This window comes from Hyaena hyaena, unplaced genomic scaffold (assembly GCF_003009895.1).
Source record: "Hyaena hyaena isolate Hyena2069 unplaced genomic scaffold, ASM300989v1 scaffold_144, whole genome shotgun sequence".
Taxonomy (NCBI): domain Eukaryota; kingdom Metazoa; phylum Chordata; class Mammalia; order Carnivora; family Hyaenidae; genus Hyaena; species Hyaena hyaena.
Window position 1 is genome coordinate 993,949 of NW_024080776.1, and position 17,880 is coordinate 1,011,828.

General features: G+C 39.0%; 1 protein-coding gene across 3 annotated transcripts in view; it reads left to right on the forward strand.

Moving 5' to 3' along the window:
• Positions 1-839: 839 nt before the first annotated feature.
• LOC120236079 (coiled-coil domain-containing protein 30-like) overlaps positions 840-17,880 on the forward strand; it is an 80,336-nt gene continuing 63,295 nt past the window's right edge. Inside the window, exons 1-5 of one of the 3 annotated variants that reach the window (XM_039238710.1) lie at positions 840-863; positions 3,901-3,998; positions 5,744-5,869; positions 7,188-7,325; positions 9,200-9,369. In XM_039238710.1, coding sequence (XP_039094641.1) covers positions 3,957-3,998; positions 5,744-5,869; positions 7,188-7,325; positions 9,200-9,369 — 476 coding nt within the window. In that variant the 5' untranslated portion in view covers positions 840-863; positions 3,901-3,956. Of the gene's footprint in view, positions 864-2,262; positions 2,335-3,900; positions 3,999-4,822; positions 5,009-5,743; positions 5,870-7,187; positions 7,326-9,199; positions 9,370-17,880 lie in introns of those variants that run through there. The other 2 variants (XM_039238709.1, XM_039238711.1) reach the window with 2 other exon arrangements.

The window sequence follows — 17,880 nt, forward strand, 5'->3', positions numbered from 1 at the left end:
TAAATACCAGAGGTTTTTCTCTTTGTCTAATCTTAGTCCTGTGGCTGTGATGTAAACCAGTTTTCTCTACTTTGTCATCAAGACTTGAAATATGTGTGGATTTCTAAAATAATAAAGGCTTATATTGACTTTTGATGATCCTTTCACTTCATCCCACATAGAGCCCCCAGAAGGGGCTAAGGAGGAACATTGTAAATAAATGTTTCTTCCCTTTAAAAATTTTTACAAATAGAAGTCTTTAAAATCAGAATAGGTATTCAGTGAATAAGTAGTAAATTATAGTTAAATGATCTTTTAAAATCATTTCTTTGGTTAACTGTGGGCCCAGATGGCTCAGTGGGAAGAGCATGTGACTTCTGATCTTGGGGTCATGAGTTTGAGTCCCACATTGGGTGTAGAGTTTACTAAAAAACAATAAACTTTTTAAAAAATAGTCAATAAAATCACTTCTTGAGGAAAGAGGAAGTAACTAAATAGATTTTTCCCATAAAAGTTATCTTGTAATCTTTTAAGAAGAAAAAGACCCAAGCTTTCTTGCTTGTGTTTAGCAGCCAGGCAATAGTGATATCACTCAGCATTAACTAAAGGATCATTCTCAGCAGCAGAATTGAGTGAAATGAGTGCTGTAATCAGCAGGTTAGGAGCTTCCAATCTTGACTCAGGGTCACGCTCACCCTTGGCATGATCCTCAGCTTTTAGACAGGTGCTCAGCCATCATTCCTGGTCTCTGGCTTCTTTACTTCCTGTTTCCTCCAAATAGGAAGGAAAAGGATGGAAATTAAGATCTGAGTGCCTACAATGTTGTAATGACTCTGCTGTGGGTTTGATACAACTCATGTAATGTTAGCAGAACATTCTGGGAGGTAAGTATCATTCACCCTCCTGCATAGTGAGGAATCCAAGATCACAAATTCATAAATGTGGAAGATCTCAAATTTCAACTGACTACAAAACCCATGCTTTTGCCACCGTGACTTTAAAACTGTGCTTCAGGGATCCCTGACGTTCCTGCTGGAGATGCAAAGCTCCAGGCTTTCTGCCTCCACACCAACCAGGGAAGCCTCATTTCTGGGATCCCTAGACGCAGTGTCCCCATAAGTATTCTTCTGAAAATAAATGAGAGGGGGTGACTTTATTTTTTTTTTCTTAAATAGTTTATTGTCAAGTTGGTTTACATATAGCACTCAGTGCTCATCCCAACAAGTGCCCTCCTCCATGCCTATCACCCCCCTTCCCCTCACCCCCAGCCCTCTCAGCCCTTAGTTTATTCACAGCATTCAAGAATGAGAAGGAGTGACTTTAAAAGAACAAATAATTCAGCAGCCCCTGGGTGACTCAATTCTTGGTTTCTGCTCAGGTCATGACCTCACGGTTCCTGGGGATCGAGCCCACAGCAGGCTCTGTGCTGGCAGCATGGAGCTGGCTTGGGGTTCTCTCCCTCCCTCCCTCTCTGCGCCTCCGCTCAAAAATAAATAAGTAATTAATTAATGTTTAAAAATTTTAAAAGAAGAACAAATAATTTAGAAAAAAACAATCTTTTAAACCAATTCCTTAAGATAATGACCTGTATTCCTTACCGATTGCTATATGCAGACAGATTTATCATTCATTAGATCCTCTCAATGTGGCTAGTATGCATATTCTCAGAGAAAATGCTTAGAAGAGAAGAAATGCTAGGAATCTGGTAGGAATGATAAAAGCCACAATATGTCGAGCATCTCTCATATGCCATGTTCTGTCCTAGATGTTTTATAAACATAATCTCATGTAATCCCTATAACAACCCTCCCCAAGGTGGGGGGGGGGGGTAGTCCCATGTCATATTTGGGAGAATTCAAAGGAACTTGAACAATGTAAGAGACAGAGTTAGGAGATATTTGTCTGGGCTTCCAGCTGATTTTGTCCATCATATCAACTCTTATGAGGATTTACAGAGGGATTTATATAGGGGATTTATTATAACCGATGGAGGTCACAACGTGCCCAGCACTGAGTACATAAACCATGTCTACCTGGATGGGCTAACTGGGCATATTTTGTCCTGTTTGGCACCCACATCTGGCACCCCCTTGGCTATGCCTGTGTGAGGGCACAGCACAGTGCAAGCACAGAGCAGGGGTGGCAGGAACACTTGTCACACCATGCCCGGGGAGCACAGTTTGGCCCAGAGCATTAGATGATCCCCACCTTTCGGGTAGTAGAACACTGAAAGTGGAAAATTCCAAGCTGTTACACGATTCTCCAGAGTCGTTGGTGGCTCCCCCGCGCTGGTGAGGCAGTTCCCTAGCACGCCTGTCAGTGCCTCCCTCTGCTCACTGCTGCCTGACAAATGAGGTAGGTAGGCTGCCTTCAGCTACCCAGAGCTCTCGCCATCCCGCCGCTCACCTCTCACATTGTTTGTTGCACCTTTCCTGTGTTTCTCTGCTTGAAACTTTGGTCACCACAAAGTCCATGAAGGACATAAATTGCCTAAATGCGTAACTATTTTTAGTATGGCATAAAGTATGGGAGATTACAAATATACATTCCTTTGAAAGGTATCTTTTAAAAGTTATGGCATTAAAATACATGACATTCTTATGCTAAAAAACACAAAGGAAAGCACAAAGGAAATGAGGGGAGTTGAAACGTTCCCCCGCCCCCCCCACCCCCCCCGCACTTTACATGGAGACATCTCAGGTGGTGGAAGGGTGGAGCCGAGGAGATCTTTGCCTTGAGTGCTGAATGCATCAGCATGTCACGTGTGGATGTGCAGAAACATTCACCAGAGCAGGAGGGGGTGATACCCTTTCCTGGATCCTTTTACAGGGCTGCTGAGAAGTTGGCCTCGTTCTTAACCATGTCTTTTTTCTATACCCTTTGACAGGAGTATTTCTAAAAGTTACACCGAGGCTTTAGCATTTTTTTTTCCAGTTGTCTTTTCCATTCTTTCCAACTCATCTCTTCCTATTTTATCGATATTAAACATGAAAAAGGGGAATTGCTGGTAATCAACATTACTAAACTAATGAATTAATTTTTGAAAATGAATTAGTGAAAATTTTTGAAACAAATGAATACATATCTGGCAGTAAATTATGAATCCAGAAGTACAAGCAAAACCCCAGAATACTTTTCTCCAAAATTTAATTAGGCAAAACTCTTTGGTGGATCCACTCTTTCCTTCCTCCAGCTTAAGTAAATGAGTGTTTTTATCTCTGAATTAAACTAAAAACTTAATTGAAGTTTCTGTTAGAGCCTAATTCTGAATAAAAGTAATATCAGTGGTGGTGTCTTCTATTTGTAAATTACATCTAAATACTCAGAAGCTTTTTCTGCATATAATTTGTTACTGGGCCAATCATCAATAAAAGGTTACTTTTCAGGGAGCCTGGTTGGCTTAGTCAGTTGAGCCTCTGATTTTGGCTCAGGTCATGATCTGACAGTTCTAAGTTCAAGCCCTGTGTCGGGTTCTGTGCTGACAGCTCAGAGCGTGCCCCCTCCTTCAGATTCTCTGTCTCCCTCTCTCACTGCCCTTTCTCCACTCACACTCTGTCTCTCTATCAAAAATATATAAACATTTATTAAAAATTTTTTTAAAAAGGTTACTTTTCAAAAGTGAAAAAAAGGAAGGTACAGTAGCAGCTTAATTCAGGACAATGAAGATCTTATAGTTTATTTTTCCAATACTTGGTCACTTTGGTTGCACTACCAAACAGCAGCAAGGCTCAAATACTTAATAAAGCAATTCTCCAAAGGCTCGGAGACCATAGAAGAAGTAAAAGTTGTGGGAGGGAAAGTTTTCAAGGCTGTTGTTCCAGGGAAGGACACTTGAAAACTATAGGTTTCTCCCCCATCTGGCATTTTTTTAGAATAAGACATGTATGTATATGTTTTAACTGATGATTTATTTGGATTAAGATTTCCATCTTAGAGCCTGAATTATCAGTAATATAGGAAGACAGAGAGAAACCAACATGAAAGGTCAAGAAACCATGCAAGTACAAGATTCAAATGAGGTAAGAAATAAAAAGGTCATTTTCAGTGACAGTTGCTAACACAGGTGAGGCAGACTCCATAAGGATGCTTCAGCATAGCTGAAAATAGGCAAAGGGAGAAAGTGCACCCCTGGGAATGATAAATCCTTCATCCTGCAATTGTGATCAGTGGTTACAGAAAGCCTTCCCAAGAGTAGGCAGTCAGTAAGGAGCCCAATGAAAATGTATTTCCTAGAGCCTAAGTGTCCATCAACGGACGAATGGATCAAGAAGATGTGGTTTATCTATACCATGGAATACTACATGGCAATGAGAAACAATGAAATCTGGCATGTGTAGCAACATGGATGGACCTTGAGGGTGTTATGCTGAGCGAAATAAGTCAGGCAGAGAAGGACAAATATCATATGTTTGCACGTATAGGAGGATTAGGAGGAACTTAACTGAGGAACAAGGGGGAGAAGAAGGGGGGAAATGGTGGGGGAAAGGGAGAGAGGCAAACCATGAGAGACTCTTGAATGCTGACAAAAACTGAGGACTGATGGATGTGGGGGGGAGGGGGGGATGGGCCTGGAGGAGGGCACTTGTGAGGATGAGCACTGGGTGTTATGTGGAAACTAATTTGACAATAAACTATTTGTAAAAAAAGAAAAGAAAAGAAAAGAAAAAATGTATTTCCTATAAACTAGTGTGTTGAAATTGTAAGGATGGCTAAAGGTACTGCCTCGCTGCAGAGTAAATGTGAAAATTCAGAACAATCCAATAATATAAATTCCCATTTATAGAGCATTTGCTGTACATGAAGCAACTATGTATGCATAGGCATCATTCTCCCTGTTTTTCAGACAAGGAAACTGAGGCTAGGTTAAATAACTGGCTCAGTATGCCACTGTTGGTGAATAGAACAAGACCCATAAGACTCTTTTCCCACATATCATTCTTGGTTTCCTAAGTTGGAGAGTTAGAGACCTATCAGTTTCACGCTGTTCCCTGGCAGGCTGAGACAAACGAGCAATTCGTCTACTTGACAGGTGTGTTCTGACAGTTAAGAGGGTTCTGGTAGTGTTAAGGGAATTGGCTCAATTCTCAGTCTGTAGTCACTAACCTGCATTTTGCCCTCAACTGAATTTCCTGATAAATTTTTGTGACAAGAGAAAATGTACTTTGGCAAGTCTGAATAGAGTAGATATTAAAAGTAAGAACATACAAGTGAAATTTGGTTTGAATCCCAGTGCTGACTGTGTGATCTTGAGAAAAATATCTAATATATCTGAACCTTACCTCTGTTCTCTGTAAAAAGGAATAATAACAATAATAAAAATAGTAGTTCCAATTTCGTAGGTTCCTGAGATCGCACAAGTAAAACATGTACCAGACATAATATCTGACGTATGGTAAGCACTAACTAGTAGCTGATCTCATTATTATTCCAATTACTGTTATCAATTCATTTAGAAAGATTTCAACAATACTTTCCATTTGGTAGATGCTTAACATTATTACAAAATACTTTCAAAATCTCACTTTATTCCTCCTCTGATGGCTATAATGTATGTAGGACAAATATTAGCTCCATTTTACAGTTGAGAAAACAGGCTCAGAGAGAAAAATGTCTCTTATGAGCTATGGTACCATGAACTATTTTTCCCAGCTTCGTATCTCCTCTAGGTGAATTTATAATTTAGTTAGGGAGGAAATTAGTATTATTAGAATTTATAGGAAACATCATTGTGTAGAGAAATAATTATGTAAAATGCTTTTTGCAGATTTCAAAAATGAGCCAAGAAAACACTGACATATCTGAAAGTGAGTTGGCAAAAGAGAGAGAAGGGATAAAACAACTGACATCCGATCTTAATACTGTACAGAACGCTTTGCAAGTTGAAAGTGAGGTATTCTGCCACTTAGGATATTATTCTCCTCTTTTTGCATTCCTAATTTAGAGATTTCATGTTATCATTTATTTTGATTTTAAAATAAATTGTAGCTCTAGAATATGTGTTTCTGTTAGTAATAATGGGGTGACTGTTGTTCCTTCAGGCTGAGTTCCAGCTCCAGCACTAGCCAAAAAGAGACCTCTAAGTAGTAGGTGTTTCATTATTCTGGTGGTCATAGAGGCATGGACTTTCTCCTTTTAACTGCTTGTCCTACCATCTTGGAAAGGTCTATCAGTAGATAACCAGCCTATATTTAGAAGAGAGACCTGGAAGTAAGTCCATGGAAGTCTAGATCACCAATTTAGAGGACATTTAATCAGTTTGCAGGGTGGGTGACAGCCAGTGCAATGCCCCAAATCCCATCCTGATGACCTGCAGGAATTTTTCAATACAATGAGGTAGGAAATTGATACCACTTGCCTTCTTCCTGTGACCACTCTCCGTTTTCTCTCTTTTTTGCCCAGTGCCTTCCTCATCAACATTCTCTTCTCCTTCTGATTTGAAGGTTTTGGGAAAGTACCAAGTGACTCCTCTCCTAAAGTAAATTTTATATCACCTGTTCCCTTCATAGGACACCACAGACCAACTCTCAGGCCCCAGTCGTCCACCAACCAAACTGTATATTCCATGTCATCGATGTACAAATTTGATAAGAATCTACATATAACTAAAGGGTTTTCTCTCACAGATATAGAAAAAAAAAATCAGAGGATTAGAGGAAGTCCCAGTTGATTAAGTCACTGAATATACATTATTAACTAAGGCAGCATAATTTGTTGTTAAGAACACAGAGTTTGAAATTAGTCAGATGGTTGAATCTCAGCTATACCACTTCCTGGCTATGTGACCTTGGGCAGTCCACTTACACTCTCTGAGCCTGCTTCAGTAGCCCTCCTACATGAGGTTGTCACAAGATTAAGGTGCAGTTAGTCTATAAAAGGTAAATTAGAAAAAGATACACTTTAAAAAAGATAATATATCTAGCGCAGGAGTTACTGAAGAATGTACCCTCTCCACAGGACTCTAGAAACCCAGTCCTTCAACCTGTGAATGATAGAAACTAAGAATGTTCAGTTTCATTAATTGACTTAAGTTAACTTTAACCACTAAGAAAGTAGTTCTGCTAGAAGAATAAGTTGGGGGAGGAAAGCAAAAAAACAAAAAAAAAACAAAAAAAAACGTGAGAGTCGTTTCAAAGATTCCTTTTTAGAAATATGACTTTTATGGGGAAAATCTCATTTTATTTTACTAAATGTCTTTATTTCTTAATCAGGAATTGCAAAATTCAAAGTCAGAACTTATATGCCTTTATAGTGAAATTCAAAGTCTTCCAGGGGCAGCAGAAGACAGAGACCATTTTTTAATAGCATATGACCTGCTACAAAGAGAGAATTCTGAATTAGAAACAAAGGTGAGACTGAATTAATTCTTTAAATGTTCAGTGTTTGACTTCATCTTTTATGAGGATAAGATAAAAGGAAATTAATTTTCAGTAACAGTTTACGTGCAAATTGGAGTTTCTTTTATTATTAGAAAATAAATTGCCATATAGTGTAGTCTATAAGCCAAGCTATGACTCAGAATAGACTTCTTCCAGTCTTTCACTCTTAGAATTAATCTGTGAATTTTTTTTTTCACTTTAAGTCAATTTCCGAAAAGCTTAAATTTTGGAGCACGTATTATAATGTAAAAGGTTTGCTTAAAAAGACAACCTCCAAATGATCCAGCAATTCTACTCTCTGGAGAGATATTCCCAAAAGAATTGAAAGCAGGGTCTTGAAGAGATGTTTGCACACCCATTTTCACAGCAGCATTTTTCACAATAGTTAAAGCTTAGAAGCATCCCAAGTGTTTATTGATGGATGCATAGATAAGCAAATTGTGGTATATACACACAATGGAAAGTTACTGAGCCTTAAAAAAGAGGGAGATTCTGCAGTATACTACAACATGGATGAATCTTGAGGGCATTATGCTAAATTAAATAAGCCAATCACAAAAAACACAAATACTATGATTCCAATTAGATGAGGTACTTAGTGTAGTAAAAATTATAAAGACAGAAAGTATAATGGTGGCTGCCCAGGACTGGGGGAGACAAGAAAGGACAGTAATTATATAATAGGTATTAGGTTTGTTTTACAAGATGAAAAGAGTTCTGGGATGATGGTGGCAGTGGCTGCACAACATTGTGAATGTATTTAATACCACAGAGCCACACGCTTAAACTGGTTAAGATGGTAAATTTTATGTTAGGTGTATTTCACCACCATCCCCCAAAATTCAAAACAAACAGAAGTTTACTTAAGGGTCTTCAACCTTAAACCTTCAAATGAACGCATTTTTTCCCAGTTATCCTGAAAACTAGGCTTATACTTAAAATTAGAAAAATATTTAAATGTCCTGACCCCACTTTGTTCCCCAAGTGTAAAAATGGCTGCTAGACCAGAGTTAGTCAGCATTGGAGGTTGCCTGTAGTGTAATTTCTGGAGTCCCACCTATTATTAACAACTCCGGGCTGAAATGTCCCTTCCTCAGTTATTCTCTTGGTCTTGATTAAAATGGCAGAAGGAAGTGAAGGCTTGAACACACAGTTAAAATACATTGGGTTATATTTTAGTACCACATGTGAAACAGAGGACCAAGTCCAGGCCTCATTTATCCTATGTGAAGTTCTATCCTGAAAGCAGGGCGCAAGTTGCTGAGCGATTGGGATATGGATCAAGTAGTATGTGACCTAGGGAGGGGAGGGTCCAGAATACAGTGAGTTATCATCACACTGCACAATTAAAGCATCTTGTCTTATGTAATATGATTGGATAGTTTAACACAGGAGATGAACTTAGGCAAAAAGAATATAATATCACTATCCTGGTAATCTGGCTCTCTCTCACTTAAAAAAAAACTTTTTATTTTGAAATAATTTCAAACTTATAGAAAAGTTGCAAAAATAGTAAAAAGAATGTCCACATACCTTCACCTCTCCAATGTTAACATGATTGGTGCTACACTTGCTTTTTCTTTATTTCTCTCTCTCCCTCTTTCCAAAAATCCCCTTCTTTAAAACCATGGATTTACACATCCTTATGCCTATGGTAAAAATGGATTAGTTCTATAACAACTGCAAAGTGTTAAGTTAAATTAGAAGAAGACCCCAATTAGGATGTCAATGTATATACTTGTCAATAATTATTTAAGCATTTAATGGACTAAATGTACCTTTTTAATAATTATCTATAAGAGTATGCAAAATAGAATATTTGTCTTTTCATGTTAACTTTACAGGTCTTGAAGCTTTCACAAGAATTTGAACAATTAAATCATTTTACTGTAGGGAGCAAAACTGCAGCTGCTGATTTAATTACAAGTGAAAATAACTGTCAAGATCTTGTGTCTAAAGTACCAATTTTGGAAGTAGAGATTCAAAGCCCAAAGGAAGAGGGAAAGGAACTCTGGTAAATTGAGAAAATCCCATATCGTATTAATTATTTGGAGGGTATGTTTTATTTGGCTTGATCATTATAAGAATTTGACATTTGTTTCCAAATGGTATGAGTGGAAAAATTAGTTATAATCAAGAATTCCCCAAGAAGTTTCCTTTTGATATATTATTAAATTTTTAAATCTTTTCCTGCTTTTTAAAATAATTTTATACTTCTTGTAGAAAATTTGGAAAGCATGGAAAAGTGAAAGGAGTTGTTAATAGCACATAATGTCACCAGGGAGATATGTTAATGTCCTAATTTTTCTTTCTTCTCTCTATAAAAGTACATATATGTGGTTTTTTTTTTTTTACATAATTAGATTATACTCTAAATATCAAAAAAGCTGAGAGGGTTTTTTGCTGTTTTTATTTTTTTTTTTTAATTTTTTTTTAAGGTTTTTTTTATTTATTTCTAGAGAGAGAGAGAGAGAGTGAGCAGGGGAGGGTCAGAGAGAGAGGGAGTCACAGACCGAAACAGGCTCCAGGCTCTGAGCTGGCAGTCAGCACAGAGCCCGACGCGAGGCTCGAACCCACGAACCGTGAGATCATGACCTAAGCGAAAGTCGGACGCTTAACCGACTAAGCCACCCAGGCGCCCCTTGCTGTTTTTATTTAACATTGTATCTGATAACCTTTTCCTCTTTTTTCATTCTTCCTTTCTTTCTTGTTAATCTTGCCCTTTAACTCTTGTATTCCTACTTTTTCACCAAAAGTATTTTTCACAGAAACTGTTAGACTTTGGACAAATGTATTACTCTGCCTTGGCACAATAATAGATGCAATTGAATTCTTCCTGGGCAAAAGCCTAGAATTAGATCATCAAAAGGAAACAAAAGATAGCAATTTGACTTATATATTATATACTAAAGAATACATCATCAATGAACTAGGAAAATATGGTCTAGGTATGGCCACATTTATATCTTTCAAAATGTTTTAACATAGAAGGAGGTTTTTTTGCTAGTTTTGGACCCCTGGATTTTATGCCCTCTTAAAAGTTGCTTTTAACTTTAGAGCGTGCTGAGTCCAAGATTCACAATCATGAAACCTAGTTGCAGAAGTGGGAAAAGCATATTGGAGATGTGGCGGGGAACAGGGGTAATAGTGGTCACAAGAGTAAAGGGCCAAGAAGCTAGATCACGGCATTTAGGTTTGCTGTAGGGGAAAAAGGAAGTCTAGTTCCTGAGCACTGGAGAAGTATATTACTGGGTTTTTGAGGGAGATTATTCTAGTATCTCTATAAGAGATAAACTGAAGAAGAAAAACAGACCAATTAATCCAGATATGAGCCACAGATGGAAGACTGGCCTAGATTGAGGGGGCAGCAGTGGAGATGAAGTGACCAATCTGAACACTCTCAAGAGAAGAAGTTGACATTAATTATCAAAGCTGACAAAAATCCAACCAGATGACTTGAAAGAATCGGTAGAGATATTTGCCACATAGAGCAAGATACTAGATAAAGATACTAGACTTCTCTATAAAGAGCTCCTTGCTGTGACCTGTTTCCTTGACTTGGTCCAAATTACTTCCCAACACCCGGACTGTGAGAAGTCTACATTTCTGCCCTATACTTCCCTCTCCTTCTCATAATGTTTCCTTGCTTATCTCCTCTGTCCCACTTCATAGCCTCCACATATCTCAGATGCATGACACAATCACAATCCACAGGAAAATTGCCTGTCTACCATGTGCCAGCTACTATAGGAAGATACTGAGGATATAAAATAAGACATAGTTTCTACCCTTATGGTCCAAATAGTCTGCTGGGGGAAGATAGTATTGGATACTTCGGAAACACGAAGGAAGTGCCCTGGCCCAGGTTAATAAACCAGGAAATATTCTTGTTTTTAATGTTTATTCATTTTTTGAGAGAGAGAGAGAGAGAGAGAGCGTGCATGCGTGTGTGCATGAGTGGGGGAGAGACAGAGAGAAGGGGAGACACAGAATCTGAAGCAGGCTCCAGGCTCTGAGCTGTCAGCACAGAGCCCTATGTAGGGCTTGAACTCACAAACCATGAGATCATGACCTGAGCCAAAGTTGGATGCTTAACTGACTGAGCCACCCAGGCACCCCTGGAAAATATTCTTAAAGGAGATAACAAACAGTCCTGAAGTATGGGTAACCAAAGGCCAAGCAAAAAGATGAGGGACTAACTTTCAAGGGGTATATGACATGTACATGAGAAGGCATGGTTTGTTTGAGGAACTCAGTGACCTCAGTGCTGCTACAGCATAGAGCATGAAGGAGACCATGAGAGTGAAGAAGTAGGCAGGAACCTGATCATGAGGGAACATGAGTGCCTGCATGAGGAAGTTTGGACAATAGGAAACTATCACAGGGTTTAGTAACATGGAAGAGACCGAACAGATTTGTGCTTTAGAAAAAATCACTCTGCCTACTGTGTGGAAAATAGATTGTTATTACAGGAACAAAGGCAATGAGACCAGTTAGAAGACTATTATTATAATCTAGGTGAGAAATGATGGTGTTTGTGAGGACAGAGAAAAGTGGAGGGAATTGAGAAGAGGTAGACTCAACAGGACTTCAGGATTAATGAGTATAGGAAGTGAGGAAGAAGGTATGGTAATCAGAGTGTGGGAAGAGGCTAAAGAAGAAGACTTTCAGGGCACCTGGGTGGCTCAGTCAGTTAAGCGTCTGGCTTCGGCTCAGGTTATGATCTCACAGTTCATGGGTTCGAGCCCCACGTCGGGCTCTGTGCTGACAGCTCGCTCAGAGCCTGGAGGCTGTCTTCGGATTCTGTGTTCTCTGTCTCTCTGACCCTCCCCTGCTTATGCTCTCTCTCTCTCTCTCAAAAATAAATAAAACGTTAAAAAGAAGAAGAAGAAGAAGAAGACTTTCAAGGTTCTGGTTTGACGGTGTCATCCTCTGAGTTACAGAACACAGTTTTGAGGGAGGAGGGGAAGGAGGTCAGCTTTTGAAACACTGATTTTGAAGTGTCTCTGGAACAGCCATGCCAAGAGCAAATGAAGCCTGGGCAGGAGATGAGAATCATCTATAAGTGGACATAAGCAGAAGTCATGTGATGAATGAGATGGCCTGGTTGTTGCTTGATGAAAGTACCCTAACACAGAAACCTAAGGAAAGCTCAAACTAACTGAGACAAAGCAGCCAAAGAATTAGAAGGAAAGTCAGGAGGGTATGTGTTACAGAAGCCAGATTAAACAGTGTTCCAAGAAGAAAGCAAATAGTGTCATGTACTGCCAAGAAAATAAAGAATAAAGAGTGACTATTAAATTGGATTAAGAATGTAGTTGAAGACTTTAGTAAGGGTAGCTCCAAGGAAGGGTAAAAAACAAATGGCTTCTTAGATCCCATCTCATGGGATTGTGAATGCGAGTGAACTAAGGAATGAGTGGAATTTGAGGAAATAAAACTGATGAGTGTAACCGCTCAAAGTTTGGTTGTGAAAGGGAGAAGGGAATATGGAGCTGAAATTAGAGGAAATTTGTGTATGTTTAAATGCTTATGAGAGAGTCCTCAAATGGACAGGTTTAGGGTTCTGAATACCTGAGAGACACTAGCCTTAGGAGGTCAGCCACCTGGTCCATTGTAACAGGAGGAAGAAAGGGAGAATGGACAGAGATCCAAGTGAGTTTTTAACTTGAAATCAAAAGACTTCTGTGATGGTTTGCGTCCTCTGTGAAGTAGGCAAGAAAGTCATGGGCTGAAAGAGAGGAATAGAAATATCAGTTTATAACAGAGTGAAAAAAAAGTTTGAAATAATCACTATGGCAAATGGAAAGGGAAGCTAACTAGGGAGGGCAGAGAGTGTTGAGGACCCAGTTAAGGCTAGAGACTGTGACTTTATATGGCATCTATCTTTGAGAATATGTGATCTGTGGGGCAACATTTAGTATCGGCATGAGAAGACAGTTGGGTTTGTCCAGGGCTAAGGTTTTGCCACATGAGTGCAGTGGAAGGGCAATGGGGGAAGAAAGCTGAATATTTTGTTTAGGCAGTGATTAAAGTAATGAACAGTAAGTTCTACATTGGATAAAGAAGCAGGTAAAGGGAGCTGATAGAAAAAGGAGAAAGGAATTGAAGGTACTTATGTAAAAATTATGTAAAAAGAAAAAGCTGGGATCTGGATATCTCATTTTAGTTATTTCGGAAGTGAAGCATTTGCTGATGATACAACCCATAGTGTGGTTATGCAGATAGTTGGCAAAGAGGGAGAGGTGATTGGAGATAAGGAGACTAAGGAAGTGAGATGCCAAGGCATTGGTGGGTGATCTGTATGGGCCTTGGAATCTTCCAGGATGATGGCAGGACTTGGGGTGAAGAAGACACTGGAAAGCCACGAGCCAAAACCTTCCATTTGAAGAGAAGTAGAAAGTGTTACAGCACACCTAGCATGGTCCCAAGCACATAGAAGCTGCTCCATAAGCCAAATTGATTGATTCTTGTAGCACATCCCTTCTACTAGATTTTAGCTCCTTTTAAGTAATGGACTGTGTCTTGTTGTTCTGTTGTTTATAGTGCTTTTCTTATAGAGCAGCAGGTCTTAGAACAGGAGAGACCTGCAGATCTTCTAGTGGTTTATTTACAAACTTCAACCTTCTAAAACTTTAGGAGTTCTGTAGGGGTCTCAGAAACTGCCTTGGGAGATGAGGAAAGACTGACGAGAAAAATTCTATATAAGATTTTACTTCAAGAAAGGGGCCACAGCTAAAATGTTTGACAACCACTGCTAATTAGCTAAGTCTTCTTCTTTCACACAGAAGAGGTCTCTGAGACCAAGAGAACTAAAGTAACTATTTCAGTCACAGTCACATACTTAGCAAGTTATCAGCAGGACTGCAGCAGGTCCACATCTTCTAACCCTGAGTCAGAGGTTACCACTTTATCTACTTTAAAAAGGACATAGTCACAAATATCCCAAGGGCAAGAAGGTCCTGGGACACTAGGGTTCTAGGCAATTGCTATGGAAGTGAGCTTTATGGTGTTAAAAAATTTCTCAGGACTCTGTATATGCATAACATAGAGGGTGGAAAGGGGGGAAGAATGAATTCCCATCTGTCTTGTCCTGGACTGTCTCCAGTGTCCAGAACAATGCCTGACACACAGTAGGTACTTTAAAAATACCGAATGAATGGAGATTTCCTCCTACTCCCAGTGTATACTTGCAGCTGAACCCAAAATTGGACTTCCAATGGCAGCTCTAAGCTTGCAGAGCCCAGCTGATCTCAGCCTGGGTTTGCTTTATTAGGAAGCCTGGGCCAGAGCATCTGGTAGCTTCCCTTGACCTTAATGAGTTGTATTGTTTTCTAACACATTCTTATTTACCATCTCATTACGTTCTTACTACCTTTATCAAGAATTATATAATCAATCAGGGTACCAGGATGGCTCCGTTGGTTAAGCATCTGATTCAATTTTGCTTTGGGTCATGATCCATAGTTCATGGGATTGAGCCCCACATCAGGCTTTGTGCTGACAGTGAGGAGCCTGCTTGGGTTTCTCTCTCTCTCTCTCTCTCTCTCTCTCCCTCTCCCTCTCCCTCTCTCTCTGCCCTTTCCCAGCTCACACTCTCACTCTATCTTTCTCAAAATAAATAAGTATTTTTTAAAAAGAATTATATGATAAATGTTCAAGTTGATTTTCATTTCCGATTCAGCTTGACAGTGAATTTATATCTATTGCACAGACTACTGATGCAATTTTCCTCTTCCTCTAAACTATTCCTTCCCCAGTTCAATCTATTCAGTGAATAGCTCCTCCCTTCACACAGTTGATCAAACCAAAACCTAAGAATCACCTGCTTCCTCCCCACATCTAAGCCATCAACAAATCCTGTCAGTTCTACCATGAAAATATAAAATATTTAACCTACTTATTTCTATCTATATCTCCACTGCTACTACTCCACTTCCTAACACTGGCATCATTCACTGGGCCTATCACAATATCTTCTTAACTGACCTCCCTGCTTCCATACCTCTTTCTCAATCCATTCTCCATAGATGAGCCAAAGTGGTCCTTTAATAATACAACTTGAATAGTATTACTCTCTCTCTTAAAAACTTCTCAATGGCTTACCATTGCACTTGAAATAAAACCCTACCATGACCTGTAAGGTCTTCTGTGACTTGGCCTCTGCCTACCTCTCCAATTTCCTCACCATACCATTTTCTGCCTTGTTCATCATGCAACCTTTCAGAGCCTCTAGCCCTTAAAGCATTTCTACACTTCAGGAATTTTGCACTGACCAACTCTTGGTTTTGGCTCAGGTTGTGATCTCATAGTTCATGGGATGGACCCCACATTGTGCTCTGTGCTGAGAGCACAGAGCCTGCTTGGTATTCTCTCCCTCTCTCTGCCCCTTCCCTGCTCATGCGCATGCACTCTCTCTCTAAAATAAATAAATAGGGGCACCTAGGTGGCTCAGTCAGTTAAGGGTCTGACTTAGGCTCAGGTCATGATCTCACAGTTGGTGAGTTCGAGCCCCATTTCGGGCTCTGTGCTGACAGCTCATAGCCTGCAGCCTGTTTCGGATTCTGTATCTCCCTCTGTCTCTGACCCTCCTCTGCTCATGCTGTCTGTCTGTCTCTCTCTCTCTCAGAAATAAATAAAAACATTAAAACAAATTTTAAAAATAAAATAAAATAAACATAAAAAAGAGAACACTTTAAATTCCCATATTCTAAGATATTGCTAATTCTCTCTAATTAACTAATTAATGAATTCATATGAATGCTATTAATTTATCCAGACCATTAATGAAGATATAAAATGGTGTCAGCCCCAGGATTGTGCCCTAGAGAGTACTGGTCCTTATTCCCTCCAAGTCAGGGAATACTTATTGACTGCCTTGCTCTAAATATGGCTCCAGAGGCACATCTCATAGACTCATCTGAGAAAAAGATCATTTAAACTTTATCTTTAAACTATGGAAAAGAGAGAGAAAGAAAATGCATGTGAGTAAGGGAGATGGGCAAAGGGAGAGATAAAGAGAGAGAGAGAGAGAGAGAGAGAATCTTAAGCAGGCTCTATGCTCCATACAGAGGCCTATGTGGTGCTAGATCCTACAAACCTGGGATCATGACCTGAGCTGAAATCAAGAGTTGCATGCTCAACCAACTGAGCCACCAAGGCATCCATCCATTTTTTTAAGGAAAGCTTTTTATTTTTATGTACTTGTAGATTCATATGCATACAGTTGTAAGAAATAATAGAGAGATCCCATGTACCCTTTATCAGTTTCCATTGGTAACCTCTTGTAAAGTTGTATTGCAATAGCATAACCTGGATATTGACATTGATACATCAAGATACAGGACACTTACATCACCATAGGGATCCCTCATGTTGCTCTTTTATACCCACTACTCTCTTCGCTCCCACCTCACCCACTCCTTAACTCTAGGCTATTCTACTGTAATTCTAACTAGTCTATTCTCCATCTCTGTTAGTTTTTCATTTCAAGAATGTTATATAAATATAACCCTACAATATGTAACCTTTTGGGGTTGGCTTTTTTCACTCAACATAATTCTCTGGAGACTAATCTGGGTTATTGATACAATAATTGCATCCTTTTGACTCTTATATATAGTATTCTATAGTATAGCTGTGCCACTTTAACCACTCATCCATTGGAAGACATCTGAGTTATTTCTAGTTTGGACTATTTTAAATAAAGCTGCTATAAATATTCAAGTTTTATATGACTGTAATCATTCATTTCTCTAGGATAAATCCCCAGGAGTGCAATTTCTGGGCTACGTGGTCATCACATATTAGGTTTTTTTGTTGCTGTATTTTAAGAGACTGCTAAACCATTTTCCCCCAGTAACTATACCATTTTACATTCCCACTAGCAATATAGGAGTGATCCAGTTTTCTGCATCTTCACTAGCATTTGGTGTTGCCATTTGTAAATTTTAGCCATTCCAGTGTGTGTATAGTGATAGCTCATTATAGCTTTAATTTGCATTTTCCTAAAGGCTAATAATGTTGAATACCTTTTCAGGTGCTTATTTGCATCTGTCTGTCCTCTTCAGTGAAGTCTCCTTTCATGCCTTTGCCTATTTTCTAAGTGGGTTTATTTTTTCACTGTTCAGTTTGGAGAGTTCTTTATGAATTCTAGACACTAGTCCTTTGTCAGATATGTGATTTGCAAATATTTTTTCCCAGTCTGTAGCTCATCTTTCACTCTCTTACCAGGATTTTCTCAGTGTGAAAGTTTTTCATTTTGATGACGTATCAGTCTTTCCTTTTATGGATCATATTTTTGGTGTTAAGTCTTAGAATATTGCTTAACTTTAAATCTTGAAGACTCTTTCAATTTATTTGTGATTTTACATTTAAGTCCATTTTGCATTTCAGTTTTTATTTTGATTATTGTACTCTTCATGTCTAAAATTTCTACTTGATTCTTCCTTCTATTCTCTATTTCTGTGCCAATACTTTATAGTTCTTTTCTGAGACTTTGCATTTGTTCATGCATTTCAAGCTT